An 18,357-nucleotide genomic window follows, 5' to 3' on the forward strand; every position below is an offset into this window, starting at 1 on the left:
CACACACACACAGCAAACAGTGTTAACTCGCCGAGCTGAAGGATAGACGTTACTGCAGCAGCTTAACTACCGTCTGCTGTGTTCAGCTTTCAGACCAGGTTAAAACCACTCTCTGTGATCTACATCAACACCGTTAGCAACTGTTCTTGGTGTGCGGAGTACTGCTGATGGACTTTATACATCCAGATTTACCTCATTATGTCTTTGTGTGTCTCTTTCTCTGTCTCTCCCTCGATCTCTCCCCCTCTCTAATTCTCATTCTCTCTTCCTCCCCCCCCGTTCTCTCTCTCTCTCTCTCTCTCTCCTGCAGTAATCGAGACCCAGTCTCTGCAGGGTCATAGAGAGGAGCACAGTCTGGTCTCTCCCGGTTCCTACATCATCGGCAACACCACCGTGGACTACCAGAAAGGGACAGACAGACAGACGCTCAGGACACAAGGACCTCTGGGAGCCGATTACATCATCAAGGTGACACGAGGAAGAGGAGCTGATGGAAACGTCTACCTACATCATTCATGAGGGAAATGCATACCTACATCATCCAAGAGTCATTTCTCAATTTCTCTTATGATTCTGAAAGTCTTTTTTGTGTTCTTAGATGTTGTAATCTGAGTAACCATGTCAATATTGTTTTTGTAAATGAACATTCTTTTACATCCACTCATGTCAGAATACTGAACAGATTGATGACAATTTTGTAGAGAAAGTCCTTGCCAATACATACACATTGCATGTTAGTGAAGTATGCTGATTACACCCACAAAGTCAGCTTGCGTCCCAAATCCCACCATATTCCCTTTGTAGTGCACTACCTTTGACCTAGTGCACTTTTAAGTCGTGCACTTCAGGGGATTGGGTTCCATTTGGGACACTACCTAAGCTCTCTCCCATGTCATTGAGGTTATCAAAGCATTGCACAAACATGACACGACTCCCATTTCTGTGGCAATAAAACACTGCGTGCCATGGCTCTCCTAATCATCATCATCAACGTTAGCATTATCTTCATCATGATCATCATAGTCTGAAAATCAGGCCCTGTGTGTATTCCATAGCAGACACTAGTATGTAGGCCTAGGCTGCCTGCTAAATGGCGCCCTTTTCCCTTTCTAGTCCACAACTTTTAAAATGAGTGCACTATTTACATTTACATTTAAGTCATTTAGCAGACGCTATGACATAATATAGGATTTGGACCGGCGCCTACAGCCCGGCGACATAAATGAACTACACATTACCCACATCACAAATGTTTAGTTTAGAAAAGAACTTCTACTTTCATCTGATGTCAGCAAATCCGTGTTTATTCAATGTGATTATTAATGTTGAAATAATTCATTTAAGTAAAGGGATACTAGAAGGGAGTGTGGTCCAAATGCTTGATTGCGAGACGGTCTTCTGATGAATGTTCTGCATGAAAATGAGGATTGGGCTGGTTCATGTTGGCACCCGAGTCTGTTCAGACATTGAGTTTTACGACTTTATACACTGAGTTCTAAGGCCAGTGACTGAGTTTGAGTCTTAAATCTCAATAATCTTTCTAAACATGTCTAGATCTCTAGACATCTTTAGATATGGATGTGTGAGTGCGTGCACGTGATTGTGTGAGTGTGCGTCTGTGTCTAACAGTGTGTGTGTTCTCTCCAGGTGAAATATGCTGCTCCGAAGGACACGATGGTCCAGTTCCTGTTCTATCAACCAATCAGGTACCAGTGGAGAGAGACTGACTTCTTCCCCTGCTCTGTCACCTGTGGAGGAGGTGAGACTGACCCCAGATCAGCTCTTAAAGAGACTGTTGTTGCTAGCTAACAAGGCTGAGCCTTTTGGGGACCCTAAGCGATCAAAAACCTGTGTGGTGAAAACATTTTAGCATTTTAGCTGTCTTGGTGGTGGAGGAAAAAAATTGCAAATAATTTCAATTAAATGTCAAATGTTTTGCCATGGCGCTCAGGTAGTTATTGAAGTTTTAAAACACATTTCATGCAATTCTACTCATTACTACAATGTTTAGTTAGCTTTTTAGACTTACTTACTAAGCAATGTAAAACATTTTATCTGACATGGGTTAATTGAGTGACTTGCATAACAAGTGGAAAACTTCTGATGCACTACCACATTTTGAAATGGAAACTTGTGTATTCTACTATTCTAACTCTCAATAGTAAATCGGGAACCAACTGAGTTCCTAGCAGCCGTGGGGCCCTAAGCGGCTGCTTATGTTGCTTATTGGCTGTGCCAGCACTGAAGATTTATGACTGAACCCAGATCAGCTCTTATAGAGACTGTTGAAGCCAGCTATTAGCTGAAGCATTATGACTGAACCCAGATCATTCTTAAAGAGACTGTTCTTGTTGCCAGCAACAGCTTTGCCTGAACCCGGACCAGCTCTTATAGAGACTGTTGAAGCCTACTATTAGTTAAAGCTTTCTGACTGAACCCATATCAGCTCTTATAGGTGTCAAAGCTGGAGAGACGTTGATGAGGCTTGAGATATGATTGAACAAAACATTAGCCCAGCATTAACCAAACGTTCATCCAATGTTTTCCATTTCATACATTCAATTTATATTTTGGTTACATTTGGTTGCTGTATTATGAGGCAATGCATCCGATTGTGAATGACCCAAAGTGTCTGTGTTTTAGTGCTTTCGTTTCATGTTTCTTCCCAAAACAGACATTGATACAAACATTTGAATGGCCCAAAATGAACCCATTGCCCACCAAATGTTAGTCCAATGTTTGCTTTCGATCCTATTCATTGCTGACCTTGATTGTTTCTGCCTATTGCCAGGTTACCAGCTGAACTCAGCAGAGTGCACAGACATCAGGTCCAGTCAGGTGTTACCAGAGCACCACTGTAACAGCTACCCTGAGAACACCAAACCCACGCCCAAACTCAAGGAGTGCAACATGGACCTCTGTCCTGAGAGGCATGTACATGTACCAATCACAATGGTTGCCCTATGGGCCCTGGTCAAAAGCAGTGCACCATGTAGAATTGGGAGCCATTTTGGACATACCCTGTCCTGTTTCCAGTCGTGGTTGTGCATGTGAAGGCTGTATAGGAAACATGGTTCCTCTGAATGGTCATGGTGACATGGCGTTGTCTTCCTCTTTCTCTTCTCTAGTGATGGCTTCATAGAGGTGATGCCTTATGACCACTTTCAGCCTCTGCCACGGTGAGTGACCACCATAGTCTATCACAGAGCCTGTAGTACCCTGGACAGGACACTAGTCTATCACAGAGCCTGTAGTACCCTGGACAGGACACTAGTCTATCACAGAGCCTGTACCCTGTAGTACCCTGGACAGGACACTAGTCTATCACAGAGCCTGTACTACTGTAGTACCCTGGACAGGACACTAGTCTATCACAGAGCCTGTACCCTGTAGTACCCTGGACAGGACACTAGTCTATCACAGAGCCTGTACTACTGTAGTACCCTGGACAGGACACTAGTCTATCACAGAGCCTGTACTACTGTAGTACCCTGGACAGGACACTAGTCTATCACAGAGCCTGTACCCTGTAGTACCCTGGACAGGACACTAGTCTATCACAGGGCCTGTACTACTGTAGTACCCTGGACAGGACACTAGTCTATCACAGGGCCTGTACTAATGAAGTACCCTGGACAGGACACTAGTCTATCACAGAGCCTGTACCCTGTAGTACCCTGGACAGGACACTAGTCTATCACAGAGCCTGTACCCTGTAGTACCCTGGACAGGACACTAGTCTATCACAGAGACTGTACTATTGTAGTACCCTGGACAGGACACTAGTCTATCACAGAGCCTGTACTACTGTAGTCCCCTGGACAGGACACTAGTCTATCACAGGGACTGTACTACTGTAGTACCCTGGACAGGACACTAGTCTATCACAGAGCCTGTACTACTGTAGTACACCCCCTGGACAGGACACTAGTCTATCACAGAGCCTGTACTACTGTAGTACCCTGGACAGGACACTAGTCTATCACAGGGCCTGTACTACTGTAGTACACCCCCTGGACAGGACACTAGTCTATCACAGAGCCTGTACTACTGTAGTACACCCCCTGGACAGGACACTAGTCTATCACAGAGCCTGTACTACTGTAGTACCCTGGACAGGACACTAGTCTATCACAGAGCCTGTACCCTGTAGTACCCTGGACAGGACACTAGTCTATCACAGAGCCTGTACTACTGTAGTACCCTGGACAGGACACTAGTCTATCACAGGGCCTTTACTACTGTAGTACACCACCTGGACAGGACAGTAGTCTATCACAGGGCCTGTACTACTGTAGTACACCCCCTGGACAGGACACTCGTTTATCACAGAGCCTGTAATACTGTAGTACTATGACATTATTATTACTGTCAGTAAAAGAGAGGACATGTCAAACATCTTCTGAGCATATATATTCTTCCTACATAGCATAGTTATGCCTATGCTATGTCACGGAATTAGGTGTCTCAGATAGTCACAAACATGTTATAGCTCCGTGTTAGCTTCTCCTATGCTATGCTATGTCATATTAAATCAAATGTATTTATATAGCCCTTCTTACATCAGCTGATATATCAAAGTGCTGTACAGAAACCCAGCCTAAAACCCCAAACAGCAAGCAATGCAGGTGTAGAAGCACAGTGGCTAGGAAAACCTCCCTAGAAAGGCCAAAACATAGGAAGAAACCTAAAGAGGAACCAGGCTATGAGGGGTGTTCCTAAATTACCATCATGGTCAAATAATAATCACAGTAGTTGTCGAGGGTGCAACAAGTCAGCACCTCAGGAGTAAATGTCAGTTGGCTTTTCATAGCCGATCATTGAGAGTATCTCTACCGCTCCTGCTGTCTCTAGAGAGTTGAAAACAGCAGGTCTGGGACAGGTAGCATGCCCAGTGAACAGGTCAGGGTTCCATAGCCGCAGGCAGAACAGTTGAAACTGGAGCAGCAGCACGGCCAGGTGGACTGGGGACAGCAAGGAGTCATCATGCCAGGTAGTCCTGAGGCATGGTCCTAGGACTCAGGTCCTCCGGGAGAGAGAAAGAAAGAAAGAAAGAAAGAAAGAAAGAGAGAATTATAGAAAGCATACTTAAATTCATACAGGACACCGGATAAGACAGAATACTGGAGGCTGAGACAGGAGGGGTCAGGAGACACTGTGGCCCCATCCGATGATACCTCCGGACAGGGCACAACAGGCAGGATATAACCCCACCCACTTTGCCAAAGCACAGCCCCCACACCACTAGAGGGATATCTTCAACCACCAACTTACCATCCTGGGACAAGGCCGAGTATAGCCCACAAAGATCTCCGCCACGGCACACCAAAAGGGGGGGCGCCAACTCAGAGACGAAGACCACGTCAGTGACTCAACCTACTCAAGTGACGCACCCCTCCTCGGGATGGCATGGAAGAGCACCAGTAAGCCAGTGACTCAGCCCCTGTAATAGGGTTTGAGGCAGAGAATCCCAGTGGAGAGAGGGGAACCGGCCAGGCAGAGACAGCAAGGACGGTTCGTTGCCCCAGAGCCTTTCTGTTCACCTTCACACTCCTGGGCCAGACTACACTCAATCATATGACCTACTGAAGAGATGAGTCTTCAGTAAAGACTTAAAGGTTGAGACCGAGTCTGCGTCTCTCACATAAAAATGGAGCTCTATAGGACAAAGCCCTGCCTCCAGCTGTTTGCTTAGCAATTCTAGGGACAATTAGGAGGCCTGCGTCTTGTGACCGTAACGTATGTGTAGGTATGTACGGCAGGACCAAATCGGAAAGATAGGTAGGAGTAAGCCCATGTAATGCTTTGTAGGTTAGCAGTAAATCCTTGAAATCAGCCCTTGCCTTAACAGGAAGCCAGTGTGGGGAAGCTAGCACTGGAGTAATATGATCACATGTTTTGGTTCTAGTCAGGATTCTAGCAGCCGACAGATAAGATCTAAACCAGGCTAGAACTTGTCCGTGTAGACCAATTTGGGTTTCCAATCTCTCCAAAAGAATGTGGTGATCGATGGTATCAAAAGCAGCACTAAGGTCTAGGAGCACGAGGACAGATGCAGAGCCTCGGTCTGACGCCATTAAAAGGTAATTTACCACCTTCACAAGTGCAGTCTCAGTGCTATGATGGGGTCTAAAACCAGACTGAAGCATTTCGTATACATCGTTTGTCTTCAGGAAGGCAGTGAGTTGCTGCGAAACAGCTTTTTCTAAAAATGTTGAGAGGAATGGAAGATTCGATATTGGCCGATAGTTTTTAATATTTTCTGGGTCAAGGTTTGGCTTTTTCAAGTGGCTTTATTACTGGCACTTTTAGTGAGTTTGGTACACATCCGGTGGATAGAGAGCCGTTTATTATGTTCAACATAGGAGGGCCAAGCACAGGAAGCAGCTCTTTCAGTAGTTTAGTTGGAATAGGGTCCAGGGTCCAGTATGCAATATCTCTGTCACTGTTTAAAGCATCATAAAGAGTTCTAGGCATCTTATTGCTGTTTTTCCCCAGGTGGGAGCAGGGTCCCTGGACGGAGTGTTCAGTGTCGTGTGGGGAGAGCGGCGGGCTGCAGGAGCGCAGCGTGGTGTGTGTTGAGGACGACGCCCACGGACAGATCACTCAGGTGGAGGAGTGGAAGTGCACACACTCCCCTCGGCCAGTCACGCAGCAGAGCTGCAACAGCTTCACCTGCCCACAGTGGGTTGCCATGGAGTGGTCTCAGGTGAGCTACCAAGTGAAAACATCTAATCAAGGTTTTTATTGATCGCATTCACAGTTTACCAGGTGTTATAGTGGGTGCAGTGAAATGCTTATGTTATTAGCTTCTAATAATGCAGTCAAATGTCAAACAAATAAAATGTTTAAAAAAAAAGAATAATAATAAAGTACGGCGGGATGAATCTGATTAAACAAATAGCACTGCAGCAGAAATCAAATGCAATCTATACGTATGTAAACCAGGATCATCTACACAAGATCAGATAATCATTCTATGTATATGTATAGCAGTAGATATTTTAGAGTCATCTCTATCAAAATACAGTATATGAATAAAGATGAAGTGTCTATTAACAGGGTAGCTCAAATTCAGTATATGAATAAAGATGAAGTGTCTATTAACAGGGTAGCTCAAATTCAGTGTACAGTAATATAAATAATATGATACACTATTTACAGTATTTACCAGTGTTTCAATGTCTCTATAGCATAAGACAGCAGTGTTGGCTGTGTGTGTCTGAGTATGAGTGTGTGTGTATGTCTGTGTGTTTGTGAGTATGAGGTGTGTGTGGGTGTGTCTGATTATCTGATGGTCTGGTGATAGAAGCTGTTCAACAGTCTGATGGTCTGGTGATAGAAGCTGTTCAACAGTCTGATGGTCTGCTAATATAAGCTGTTCAACAGTCTGATGGTCTGGTGATAGAAGCTGTTCAACAGTCTGATGGTCTGGTAATAGAAGCTGTTCAACAGTCTGATGGTCTGGTGATAGAAGCTGTTCAACAGTCTGATGGTCTGGTGATAGAAGCTGTTCAACAGTCTGATGGTCTGGTGATAGAAGCTGTTCAACAGCCTGATGGTCTGGTGATAGAAGCTGTTCAACAGTCTGATGGTCTGGTGATAGAAGCTGTTCAACAGTCTGATGGTCTGGTGATAGAAGCTGTTCAACAGTCTGATGGTCTGGTGATAGAAGCTGTTCAACAGTCTGATGGTCTGGTAATAGAAGCTGTTCAACAGTCTGATGGTCTGGTAATAGAAGCTGTTCAACAGTCTGATGGTCTGGTAATAGAAGCTGTTCAACAGTCTGATGGTCTGGTGATAGAAGCTGTTCAACAGTCTGATGGTGATAGAAGCTGTTCAACAGTCTGATGGTCTGGTGATAGAAGCTGTTCAACAGTCTGATGGTCTGGTAATAGAAGCTGTTCAACAGTCTGATGGTCTGGTGATAGAAGCTGTTCAACAGTCTGATGGTAATAGAAGCTGTTCAACAGTCTGATGGTGATAGAAGCTGTTCAACAGTCTGATGGTGATAGAAGCTGTTCAACAGTCTGATGGTCTGGCGATAGAAGCTGTTCAACAGTCTGATGGTCTGGTGATAGAAGCTGTTCAACAGTCTGATGGTCTGGTAATAGAAACTGTTCAACAGTCTGATGGTCTGGTAATAGAAGCTGTTCAATAGTCTGATGGTCTGGTGATAGAAGCTGTTCAACAGTCTGATGGTCTGGTAATAGAAACTGTTCAACAGTCTGATGGTCTGGTAATAGAAGCTGTTCAACAGTCTGATGGTCTGGTGATAGAAGCTGTTCAACAGTCTGATGGTCTGGTAATATAAGCTGTTCAACAGTCTGATGGTTTAGTGATAGAAGCTGTTCAACAGTCTGATGGTCTGGTGATAGAAGCTGTTCAACAGTCTGATGGTCTGGTGATAGAAGCTGTTCAACAGTCTGATGGTCTGGTGATAGAAGCTGTTCAACAGTCTGATGGTCTGGTGATAGAAGCTGTTCAACAGTCTGATGGTCTGGTGATAGAAGCTGTTCAACAGTCTGATGGTCTGGTGATAGAAGCTGTTCAACAGTCTGATGGTCTGGTGATAGAAGCTGTTCAACAGTCTGATGGTCTGGTAATAGAAGCTGTTCAACAGTCTGATGGTCTGGTGATAGAAGCTGTTCAACAGTCTGATGGTAATAGAAGCTGTTCAACAGTCTGATGGTGATAGAAGCTGTTCAACAGTCTGATGGTGATAGAAGCTGTTCAACAGTCTGATGGTCTGTTTACATTTAAGTGATAGAAGCTGTTCAACAGTCTGATGGTCTGGTGATAGAAGCTGTTCAACAGTCTGATGGTCTGGTAATAGAAGCTGTTCAACAGTCTGATGGTCTGGTAATAGAAGCTGTTCAACAGTCTGATGGTCTGGTGATAGAAGCTGTTCAACAGTCTGATGGTCTGGTGATAGAAGCTGTTCAACAGTCTGATGGTCTGGTGATAGAAGCTGTTCAACAGTCTGATGGTCTGGTAATAGAAGCTGTTCAACAGTCTGATGGTCTGGTAATATAAGCTGTTCAACAGTCTGATGGTCTGGTGATAGAAGCTGTTCAACAACATGGTCTGGTAATGAAGCTGTTCAACAGTCTGATGGTCTGGTAATAGAAGCTGTTCAACAGTCTGATGGTCTGGTGATAGAAGCTGTTCAACAGTCTGATGGTCTGGTAATAGAAGCTGTTCAACAGTCTGATGGTCTGGTAATAGAAGCTGTTCAACAGTCTGATGGTCTGGTAATAGAAGTTCAACAGTCTGATGGTCTGGTGATAGAAGCTGTTCAACAGTCTGATGGTGATAGAAGCTGTTCAACAGTCTGAGTTCAACAGTCTGATGGTCTGGTGATAGAAGCTGTTCAACAGTCTGATGGTCTGGTAATAGAAGCTGTTCAACAGTCTGATGGTCTGGTGATAGAAGCTGTTCAACAGTCTGATGGTAATAGAAGCTGTTCAACAGTCTGATGGTGATAGAAGCTGTTCAACAGTCTGATGTCTGGTGATAGAAGCTGTTCAACAGTCTGATGGTCTGGCGATAGAAGCTGTTCAACAGTCTGATGGTCTGGTGATAGAAGCTGTTCAACAGTCTGATGGTCTGGTAATAGAAGCTGTTCAACAGTCTGATGGTCTGGTGATAGAAGCTGTTCAACAGTCTGATGGTCTGGTGATAGAAGCTGTTCAACAGTCTGATGGTCTGGTGATAGAAGCTGTTCAACAGTCTGATGGTCTGGTGATAGAAGCTGTTCAACAGTCTGATGGTCTGGTGATAGAAGCTGTTCAACAGTCTGATGGTCTGGTGATAGAAGCTGTTCAACAGTCTGATGGTCTGGTGATAGAAGCTGTTCAACAGTCTGATGGTCTGGTAATAGAAGCTGTTCAACAGTCTGATGGTCTGGTGATAGAAGCTGTTCAACAGTCTGATGGTCTGGTGATAGAAGCTGTTCAACAGTCTGATGGTGATAGAAGCTGTTCAACAGTCTGATGGTCTGGTGATAGAAGCTGTTCAACAGTCTGATGGTCTGGTGATAGAAGCTGTTCAACAGTCTGATGGTCTGGTGATAGAAGCTGTTCAACAGTCTGATGGTCTGGTGATAGAAGCTGTTCAACAGTCTGATGGTCTGGTGATAGAAGCTGGTTTTTAGTCTCTTGGTCTGGTGATAGAAGCTGGTTTTTAGTCTCTTGGTCTGGTGATAGAAGCTGGTTTTTAGTCTCTTGGTCTTAGCTCTGATGCACCTGTACTGACTCCTTCTGTCAGACGGTAGCCATCCTTGGCTCAGGTGGATTGGGTCCTTTATGATCTTCTTGGCCTTCCATTGACACCGAACGCTGTAGTTGTCCTGGAGGGAAGGCAGCTGCTCCTCCCTCTGAAGAGCCATGTGGTTGAGTGCGGAGCAGTTGCCTTCACCTCCCTCTGAAGAGCCTTGCGGTTGAGTGCGGAGCAGTTGCCTTCACCTCCCTCTGAAGAGCCATGTGGTTGAGTGTGGAGCAGTTGCCTTCACCTCCCTCTGAAGAGCCTTGCGGTTGAGTGTGGAGCAGTTGCCTTCACCTCCCTCTGAAGAGCCATGCGGTTGAGTGCGGAGCAGTTGCCTTCACCTCCCTCTGAAGAGCCATGTTGGTCACCTCCCTCTGAAGAGCCATGCGGTTGAGTGCGGAGCCGCTGCCTTCACCTCCCTCTGAAGAGCCTTGCGGTTGAGTGCGGAGCAGTTGCCGTATCAGGTGGCGATGCAGCCGACAGAATGCGCTCAATGGTGCATCTGTAGATGTTTGCGAGGGTCTTACACGGAACCTAAACCGGCTTACACGGAACCCAAATAGCGCTATTGTGCATCATTTTATTTTGTCCCCCTACACCAAACGCGATCACGACACGCAGGTTAAAATATCAAAACAACTCTGAACCAATGACATTAATTTGGGGACAGGTCGAAAAGCATTAAACATGTATGGCAATTTAGCTAGTTAGCTTGCACTTGCTAGCTAATTTGTCCTATTTAGCTAGCTTGCTGTTGCTAGCTAATTTGTCCTGGGATATATACATTGAGTTGTTATTTTACCTGAAATGCACAAGGTCCTCTACTCTGACAATTAATCCACATATAGAACGGCCAACCGAATCGTTTCTAGTCATCTCTCTTCCTTCCAGGCTTTTTCATCTTTGAACTTATATGGTGATGGCATCTACACTTTCATAGTATTACCACGACAACCGGCAAACCAGTTCGTCTTTCAATCACTCACATGGGTATAACCAATGAGGAGATGGCACGTGGGTACCTGCTTCTATAAACCAATGAGGAGATGGGAGAGGCAGGACTTGCAGCGTGATCTGCGTCAGAAATAGAAAGGACTTCTATTTTAGCCCTTGGCATCGCAGACGCTCGTTGACGAGCGCGAGCAGTGTGGGTGCAATAATTGAATAACATGGATTTCTAAATGTATTTTGCGACGCTCGCACACGTGACGTGTCCGGTCTGGTCAGCATGTTAGGGGCCACATCAAATTTATTCAGCCGCCTGAGGTTGTAGAGGCGCCTTCTTCATCATGATGTCGGTGTGGCGAGACCATTTCAGGTCCTCAGTGATGTGCACACAGAAGAACTTGAAGACACTGCCTCTGTTAATTGGCTACAAGCCTCTGTAAACTGGCTATGAAGCCTATATGAACTGGCTATGAAGCCTATATGAACTGGCTGTATGTGGTAAGAACAGGAGCTTATGTGCATATAACATATACAATTTATAGAAAGTCAGTATTACGTTTATATAAACTGGTGGTTGGTTATAGTGTGTGCTATTGTAACTGTGTGTGTGTGTGTGTGTGTGTGTGTGTGTGTGTGTGTGTGTGTGTGTGTGTTGGCAGTGCACAGTGACGTGTGGCCGTGGGTTGCGGTACAGAGTGGTCCTGTGTATCGACCACAGGGGACAGCACACTGGTGGCTGTAACACATCCCTCAAACCACATATCAAAGAAGACTGCCTGGTACCTGTCGCATGCCACAAACCTAGAGGTACGGTATCCACTGTGTCTGTGTTTATGTGTGTGTCCCTGTTTATATACAGCTAATACTGTCAGCATCCCCTGTCTACATACAGCTAATACTGTCAGCATCCCCTGTCTACATACAGCTAATACTGTCAGCATCCCCTGTCTACATATAGCTAATACTGTCAGCATACATACAGCTAATCAGTCAGCATCCCCTGTCTACATACAGCTAATACTGTCAGCATCCCCCATACAGCTAATACTCAGCACTGTCTACATACAGCTAATACTGTCAGCATCCCCTGTCTACATATAGCTAATACTGTCAGCATCCCCTGTCTACATACAGCTAATACTGTCAGCATCCCCTGTCTACATATAGCTAATACTGTCAGCATCCCCTGTCTACATATAGCTAATACTGTCAGCATCCCCTGTCTACATACAGCTAATACTGTCAGCATCCCCAGCTAATACTGTCAATACTGTCAGCACTGTCCCCTGTCTACATACAGCTAATACTGTCAGCATCCCTGTCTACATACAGCTAATACTGTCAGCATCCCCTGTCTACAGCAGCTAATACTGTCAGCATCCCCTGTCTACATACAGCTAATACTGTCAGCATCCCCTGTCTACATACAGCTAATACTGTCAGCATCCCCTGTCTACATACAGCTAATACTGTCAGCATCCCCTGTCTACATACAGCTAATACTGTCAGCATCCCCTGTCTACATACATACTGTCAGCTAATACTGTCAGCATCCCCTGTCTACAGCTAATACTGTCAGCATCCCCTGTCTACATACAGCCCTCAGTCTACATACAGCTAATACTGTCAGCATCCCCTGTCTACATACAGCTAATACTGTCAGCCTCCCCTGTCTACATACAGCTAATACTGTCAGCATCCCCTGTCTACATACAGCTAATACTGTCAGCCTCCCCTGTCTACATACAGCTAATACTGTCAGCCTCCCCTGTCTACATACAGCTAATACTGTCAGCATCCCCTGTCTACATACAGCTAATACTGTCAGCATCCCCTGTCTACATACAGCTAATACTGTCAGCCTCCCCTGTCTACATACAGCTAATACTGTCAGCCTCCCCTGTCTACATACAGCTAATACTGTCAGCCTCCCCTGTCTACATACAACTAGTACTGTCAGCCTCCCCTGTCTACATACAGCTAATACTGTCAGCCTCCCCTGTCTACATACAGCCTCCCCTGTCTATATACTGTCAGCCTCCCCTGTCTACATACAGCTAATACTGTCAGCATCCCCTGTCTACATATAGCTAATACTGTCAGCATCCCCTGTCTACATACAACTAGTACTGTCAGCCTCCCCTGTCTACATACAGCTAATACTGTCAGCCTCCCCTGTCTACATACAGCTAATACTGTCAGCCTCCCCCTGTTGACATACAACTAGTACTGTCAGCCTCCCCCTGTCGACATACAACTAGCACTGTCAGCCTCCCCTGTCTACATACAGCTAGTACTGACAGCCTCCCCTGTCAACATACAGCTAATACTGTCAGCCTCCCCTGTCAACATACAGCTAGTACTGTCAGCCTCCCCTGTCTGCATACAGCTAATACTGTCAGCCTCCCCTGCCGACATACAGCTAATACTGTCAGCCTCCCCCGTCAATATACAGCTAATACTGTCAGCCTCCCCTGTCAATATACAGCTAATACTGTCAGCCTCCCCTATCTACATACATCTTATACTGTCAGCCTCCCCCGTCTACATACAGCTAGTACTGTCAGCCTCCCCTGTCAACATACAGCTAGTACTGACAGCCTCCCCATGTCAACATACAGCTAATACTGTCAGCCTCCCCTGTCTACATACAACTAGTACTGTCAGTCTCCCCTGTCTACATACAGCTAATACTGTCAGCATCCCCTGTCTACATACAGCTAATACTGTCAGCATCCCCTGTCTACATACAGCTAGTACTGTCAGCCTCCCCTGTCTACATACAACTAGTACTGTCAGCCTCCCCATGTCAACATACAGCTAATACTGTCAGCCTCCCCTGTCTACATACAACTAGTACTGTCAGTCTCCCCTGTCTACATACAGCTAATACTGTCAGCATCCCCTGTCTACATACAGCTAATACTGTCAGCATCCCCTGTCTACATACAGCTAGTACTGTCAGCCTCCCCTGTCTACATACAACTAGTACTGTCAGCCTCCCCTGTCAATATACAGCATATACTGTCAGCCTCCCCTGTCAATATACAGCTTATACTGTCAGCCTCCCCCGTCTACATACAGTCAGGAGTAAAACTCAATCTGACAAGCAAATATTTACGCAGCAGACAATTAACTAAGTCATAGGGCTTCATTATCACAGCTAGATATGGCTGAAGGACTGGAGACTAAAGACCACTGGGGTGTGTATATGTGTGTGTGTGGGGCGGGTGTATCAGAAAGTCTGTGTGTGGAGTGTGTATGTGTGTGTGCAGAGTGATGTGGGTTTGGCTCTAGAACTCCAGGCTTCAGTAATGTTGGCAAAGAGTCAAAACTGGCATCGTGGTAGACATCTGGAGTAAATGGAGGGTGAAAATATGAGCTACTTGAGAGGGAAATATTTGCTTTTTAAAAGTCTCCCATTGAAATAGTAAGGATGATCATTTGGTTGAGAGGAGGATGTATTGTAAATCAACCGCCCCTCTCTTCTGATTTAGTAGTATGGAGATTGGTTTGGTCATTTTCATGCTGGGGTCAGTCAGGGTCAGCCTTGCACACCCATGCACACAGTCTATCTTACACACACACACACACACACACACACACACACACACACACACACACACACACATATTTGTTTTACTGTCCTTGTGGGGACCAAACAATTAATTCCCATTCAAAATCCTATTTTCCCTAACCGCTAACCGTAACCCTTTAACCTAACTCTAACCCTAACTAACTGTAACCCTTTAACCTAACCTTAACCCAAACCCTAACTAACTGTAAACCTAACCTTAACCCTAACTAACTGTAACCCTAAACCTAATTCCTAAGCCTAAAATAGCATTTTTCCTTGCGGGCTGGCAAAATGTCCCCACAAGGATATGAAATAAATGTTCTGGTCCCCACAAAGATAGTAAAACCAGAGAGAGAGAGAGAGAGATGTTTCACACATTGCAGTGTTATCCTAGGCCAACCCATGGGAATGTGGCCTAAAACTCTCTTTCCCTGATCTGGAGTCAGTTACTGTGCCCAGTGTAAGGCAGCTCACTAACTATGTGTGTTTAATATCTGGTCTAGAGTCAGTTCCTGTGGAGGCCAAGCTACCCTGGTTAAAACAAGCCCAGGAGCTGGAAGAACAACGCACCGCTACAGAGGAACCAACGTGAGTAGAGATACACACACTCAAGTCCACACTGCATGCGCACACGCACACAGGCACAAGATCACACACATACACACACAAACACACATGCACACAAACAGATGCAATAACACACAGACTCACACACACACAGAGACAGAAGATCACACACATACACACACAAACACACATGCACACAAACAGATGCAATAACACACAGACTCACACATGCACACAGACACAAGATCACACACATACACACACAAACACACATGCACACAAACAGATGCGATAACACACAGACTCACACACACATACACAGACGCAAGATCACACAGACACATGCGTGTGTCTGCGCATGTGTCTGTGTGATCTTGCGTCTGTGTATGTGTGTGTGAGTCTGTGTGTTATCGCATCTCTCTCTCTCTCTCTCTGTCTCTCTCTCTTTCTTTTTGTCTCTCTCTATGTTTCTAGAACATTCTGAACTCCCATAGAGCTATATTATTAGAGCTGCTAGAACTGTGTTCCAAAGGGCACTCTTTTTCCTAGTGCACTACTTTTGACCATAGATAAGCCTAGGGGCTCTTGTCAAAAGTAGTGCATCTTTGTAACGTTAGCCCCCACGAATGGGCCAATCAGGCTAGAGCCCACTGGGCCAATCACAGTCCAATACAGGCCCCCTAGTAAAGACACAACCCTGGCCACTGCCAGAGGAAAGTAAGTGCAGTCCCCAGCATCAGACACACACACACACAGAAACACACACACACACACACACACACACACACACACACACACACACACACACACACACACACACACACACACACATGTATTCACACTCTAATATACACACACACACTTAAAGTGCATGCAGGCAGGCACACACACGCATATAAACACACACATGAAGAAGCAGACATACACAAGCGTGCGTGCATACCTCCTCCGCCGCGGTCGGCTGTGGTCTACCAAAGGCATCGCTTATTAAACAGTATGTGGAGTAAATGTGTGTGTCCCTTTCCTGCAGTCAAATTACTAAAGCACCCTCTAGTTGCCTCATGGGTGGAACGGTATTTGTCATTTCATAATTATTCAACATAATTTTTTTTAAACACATAAAATCTGGTGTTTCTATGTCAAACAGTTTTGTTATATTTCAGTCGTCTGTAATGCATTTAAAGTGTAATATTGGGATGCAAACTCAACATTTAATACATTTAAAATCTATATCTGACATGGTACAGCTGTCTTCTTTTTTTATCCCATAACCATGTGTGTGAGGTGTATACTTTTGTTTCAAAGTAGAATTGTATAAGACTACCAAGGAGAGAGAGACCCAGCAGTAGTTGAACAACTTATCAGGAACACAGCAGATCTGGCAACCCTCAGTATAGTCTGAGCAAAGGGTTGCCAGATTGAGTTGTTTCCTTTGATAACTTGTCTTGTATTACTGCTGTAGTGCCTAACCCCTATCAGAGACAGACTTCCCTTTTAGATGTTCCTTTTCCGCACAGTTACTCATGTTGCTATATATAGGAGAACACTCCAGGATTCCGGTGGTGTGTGTGTGCATGCGTGTGTAGAGGCTGAGTCACTGAGCATGGCGGTCCGGATGTCTCCAACACAAGCCCTTATCACGGCCCTGATAACTCACACATATACACACATACCGCCAGAGCTTATCCACAGGTCTGTGCTAATGTCCTGGTGGGTTTCCTCTCCTTCCTCTGGTGGTGATGAGCATGTGATTATGGCCTGCTGCTGTGGTCCTGTTAGTACTGACACACACACCCTGGGATCTGTCAGGTCTAGAGGCTCACACACCCACACACACTCTCTTACACACACACACTCACAGACATCTCCCACACCCCTTGCAGACACACACACACACACACACACACACACACACACACACACACACACACACACACACACACACACACACACACACACACACACCAATACACATGCCCCAATAGGTCCACAGACGACGCAATCGCAGCCACACTGCACACTGCCCTAACCCATCTGGACAAGATGACAAGAGGAATACATAAGTGAGAATGCTGTTCATTGACTACAGCTCAGCATTTAACACCATAGTACCCTCCAAACTCGTCATCAAGCTCGAGACCCTGGGTCTCGACCCCGCCCTGTGCAACTGGGTACTGGACTTCCTGACGGGCCGCCACCAGGTGGTAAGGGTAGGTAACAACATCTCCACCCCGCTGATCCTCAACACTGGGGCCCCACAAGGGTGCGTTCTCAGCCGTCTCCTGTACTCCCTGTTCACCCACGACTGCGTGGCCATGCACGCCTCCAACTCAATCATCAAGTTTACAAACAACACTACAGTGGTAGGCTTGATTACCAACAACGACGAGACGGCCTACAGGGAGGAGGTGAGGGCCCTCGGAGTGTGGTGTCAGAAAAATAACCTCTCACTCAACGTCAACAAAACAAAGGAGATGATCGTGGACTTCAGAAACAGCAGAGGGAGCACCCACCTATCTACATAGACGGGACAGTAGTGGAGAGGGTAGTAAGTTTTAAGTTCCTCGGTGTACACATCACGGACAAACTGAAATGGTCCACCCACACAGACAGCGTGGTGAAGAAGGCGCAGCAGCGCCTCTTCAACCTCAGGAGGCTGAAGAAATTAGGCTTGTCACCAAAAGCACTCACAAACTTTTACAGATGCACAATTGAGAGCATCCTGTCGGGCTATATCACTGCCTGGTACAGCAACTGCTCCGCCCACAACCGTAAGGCTCTCCAGAGGGTAGTGAGGTCTGCACAACGCATCACCGGGGGAAAACTAGGTGCATCAAAGCAGGGACTGAAAGACTGAAAAACGGCTTCTATCTCAAGGCACATCAGACTGTTAAACAGACATCACTAACATTGAGTGGATGCTGCCAACACACTGACTCAACTCCAGCCACTTTAATAATGAAATTGATGTAAAAAATGTATCACTAGCCACTTTAAAC

At 45.7% G+C, this 18,357-nt stretch overlaps 1 protein-coding gene across 1 annotated transcript in view; it reads left to right on the top strand.

Annotated features, from left to right (window-relative positions):
• Positions 1-18,357, top strand: part of adamtsl3 (ADAMTS-like 3) — a 249,692-nt gene that overhangs the window by 159,542 nt on the left and 71,793 nt on the right. Inside the window, 7 exon segments of the mRNA XM_065012218.1 lie at positions 311-468; positions 1,648-1,759; positions 2,792-2,930; positions 3,129-3,179; positions 6,499-6,709; positions 11,874-12,021; positions 15,295-15,379. Of these exon segments, the coding sequence (XP_064868290.1) occupies positions 311-468; positions 1,648-1,759; positions 2,792-2,930; positions 3,129-3,179; positions 6,499-6,709; positions 11,874-12,021; positions 15,295-15,379 (904 nt within the window).

This window comes from Oncorhynchus nerka, linkage group LG27 (assembly GCF_034236695.1).
Source record: "Oncorhynchus nerka isolate Pitt River linkage group LG27, Oner_Uvic_2.0, whole genome shotgun sequence".
NCBI lineage: Eukaryota > Metazoa > Chordata > Actinopteri > Salmoniformes > Salmonidae > Oncorhynchus > Oncorhynchus nerka.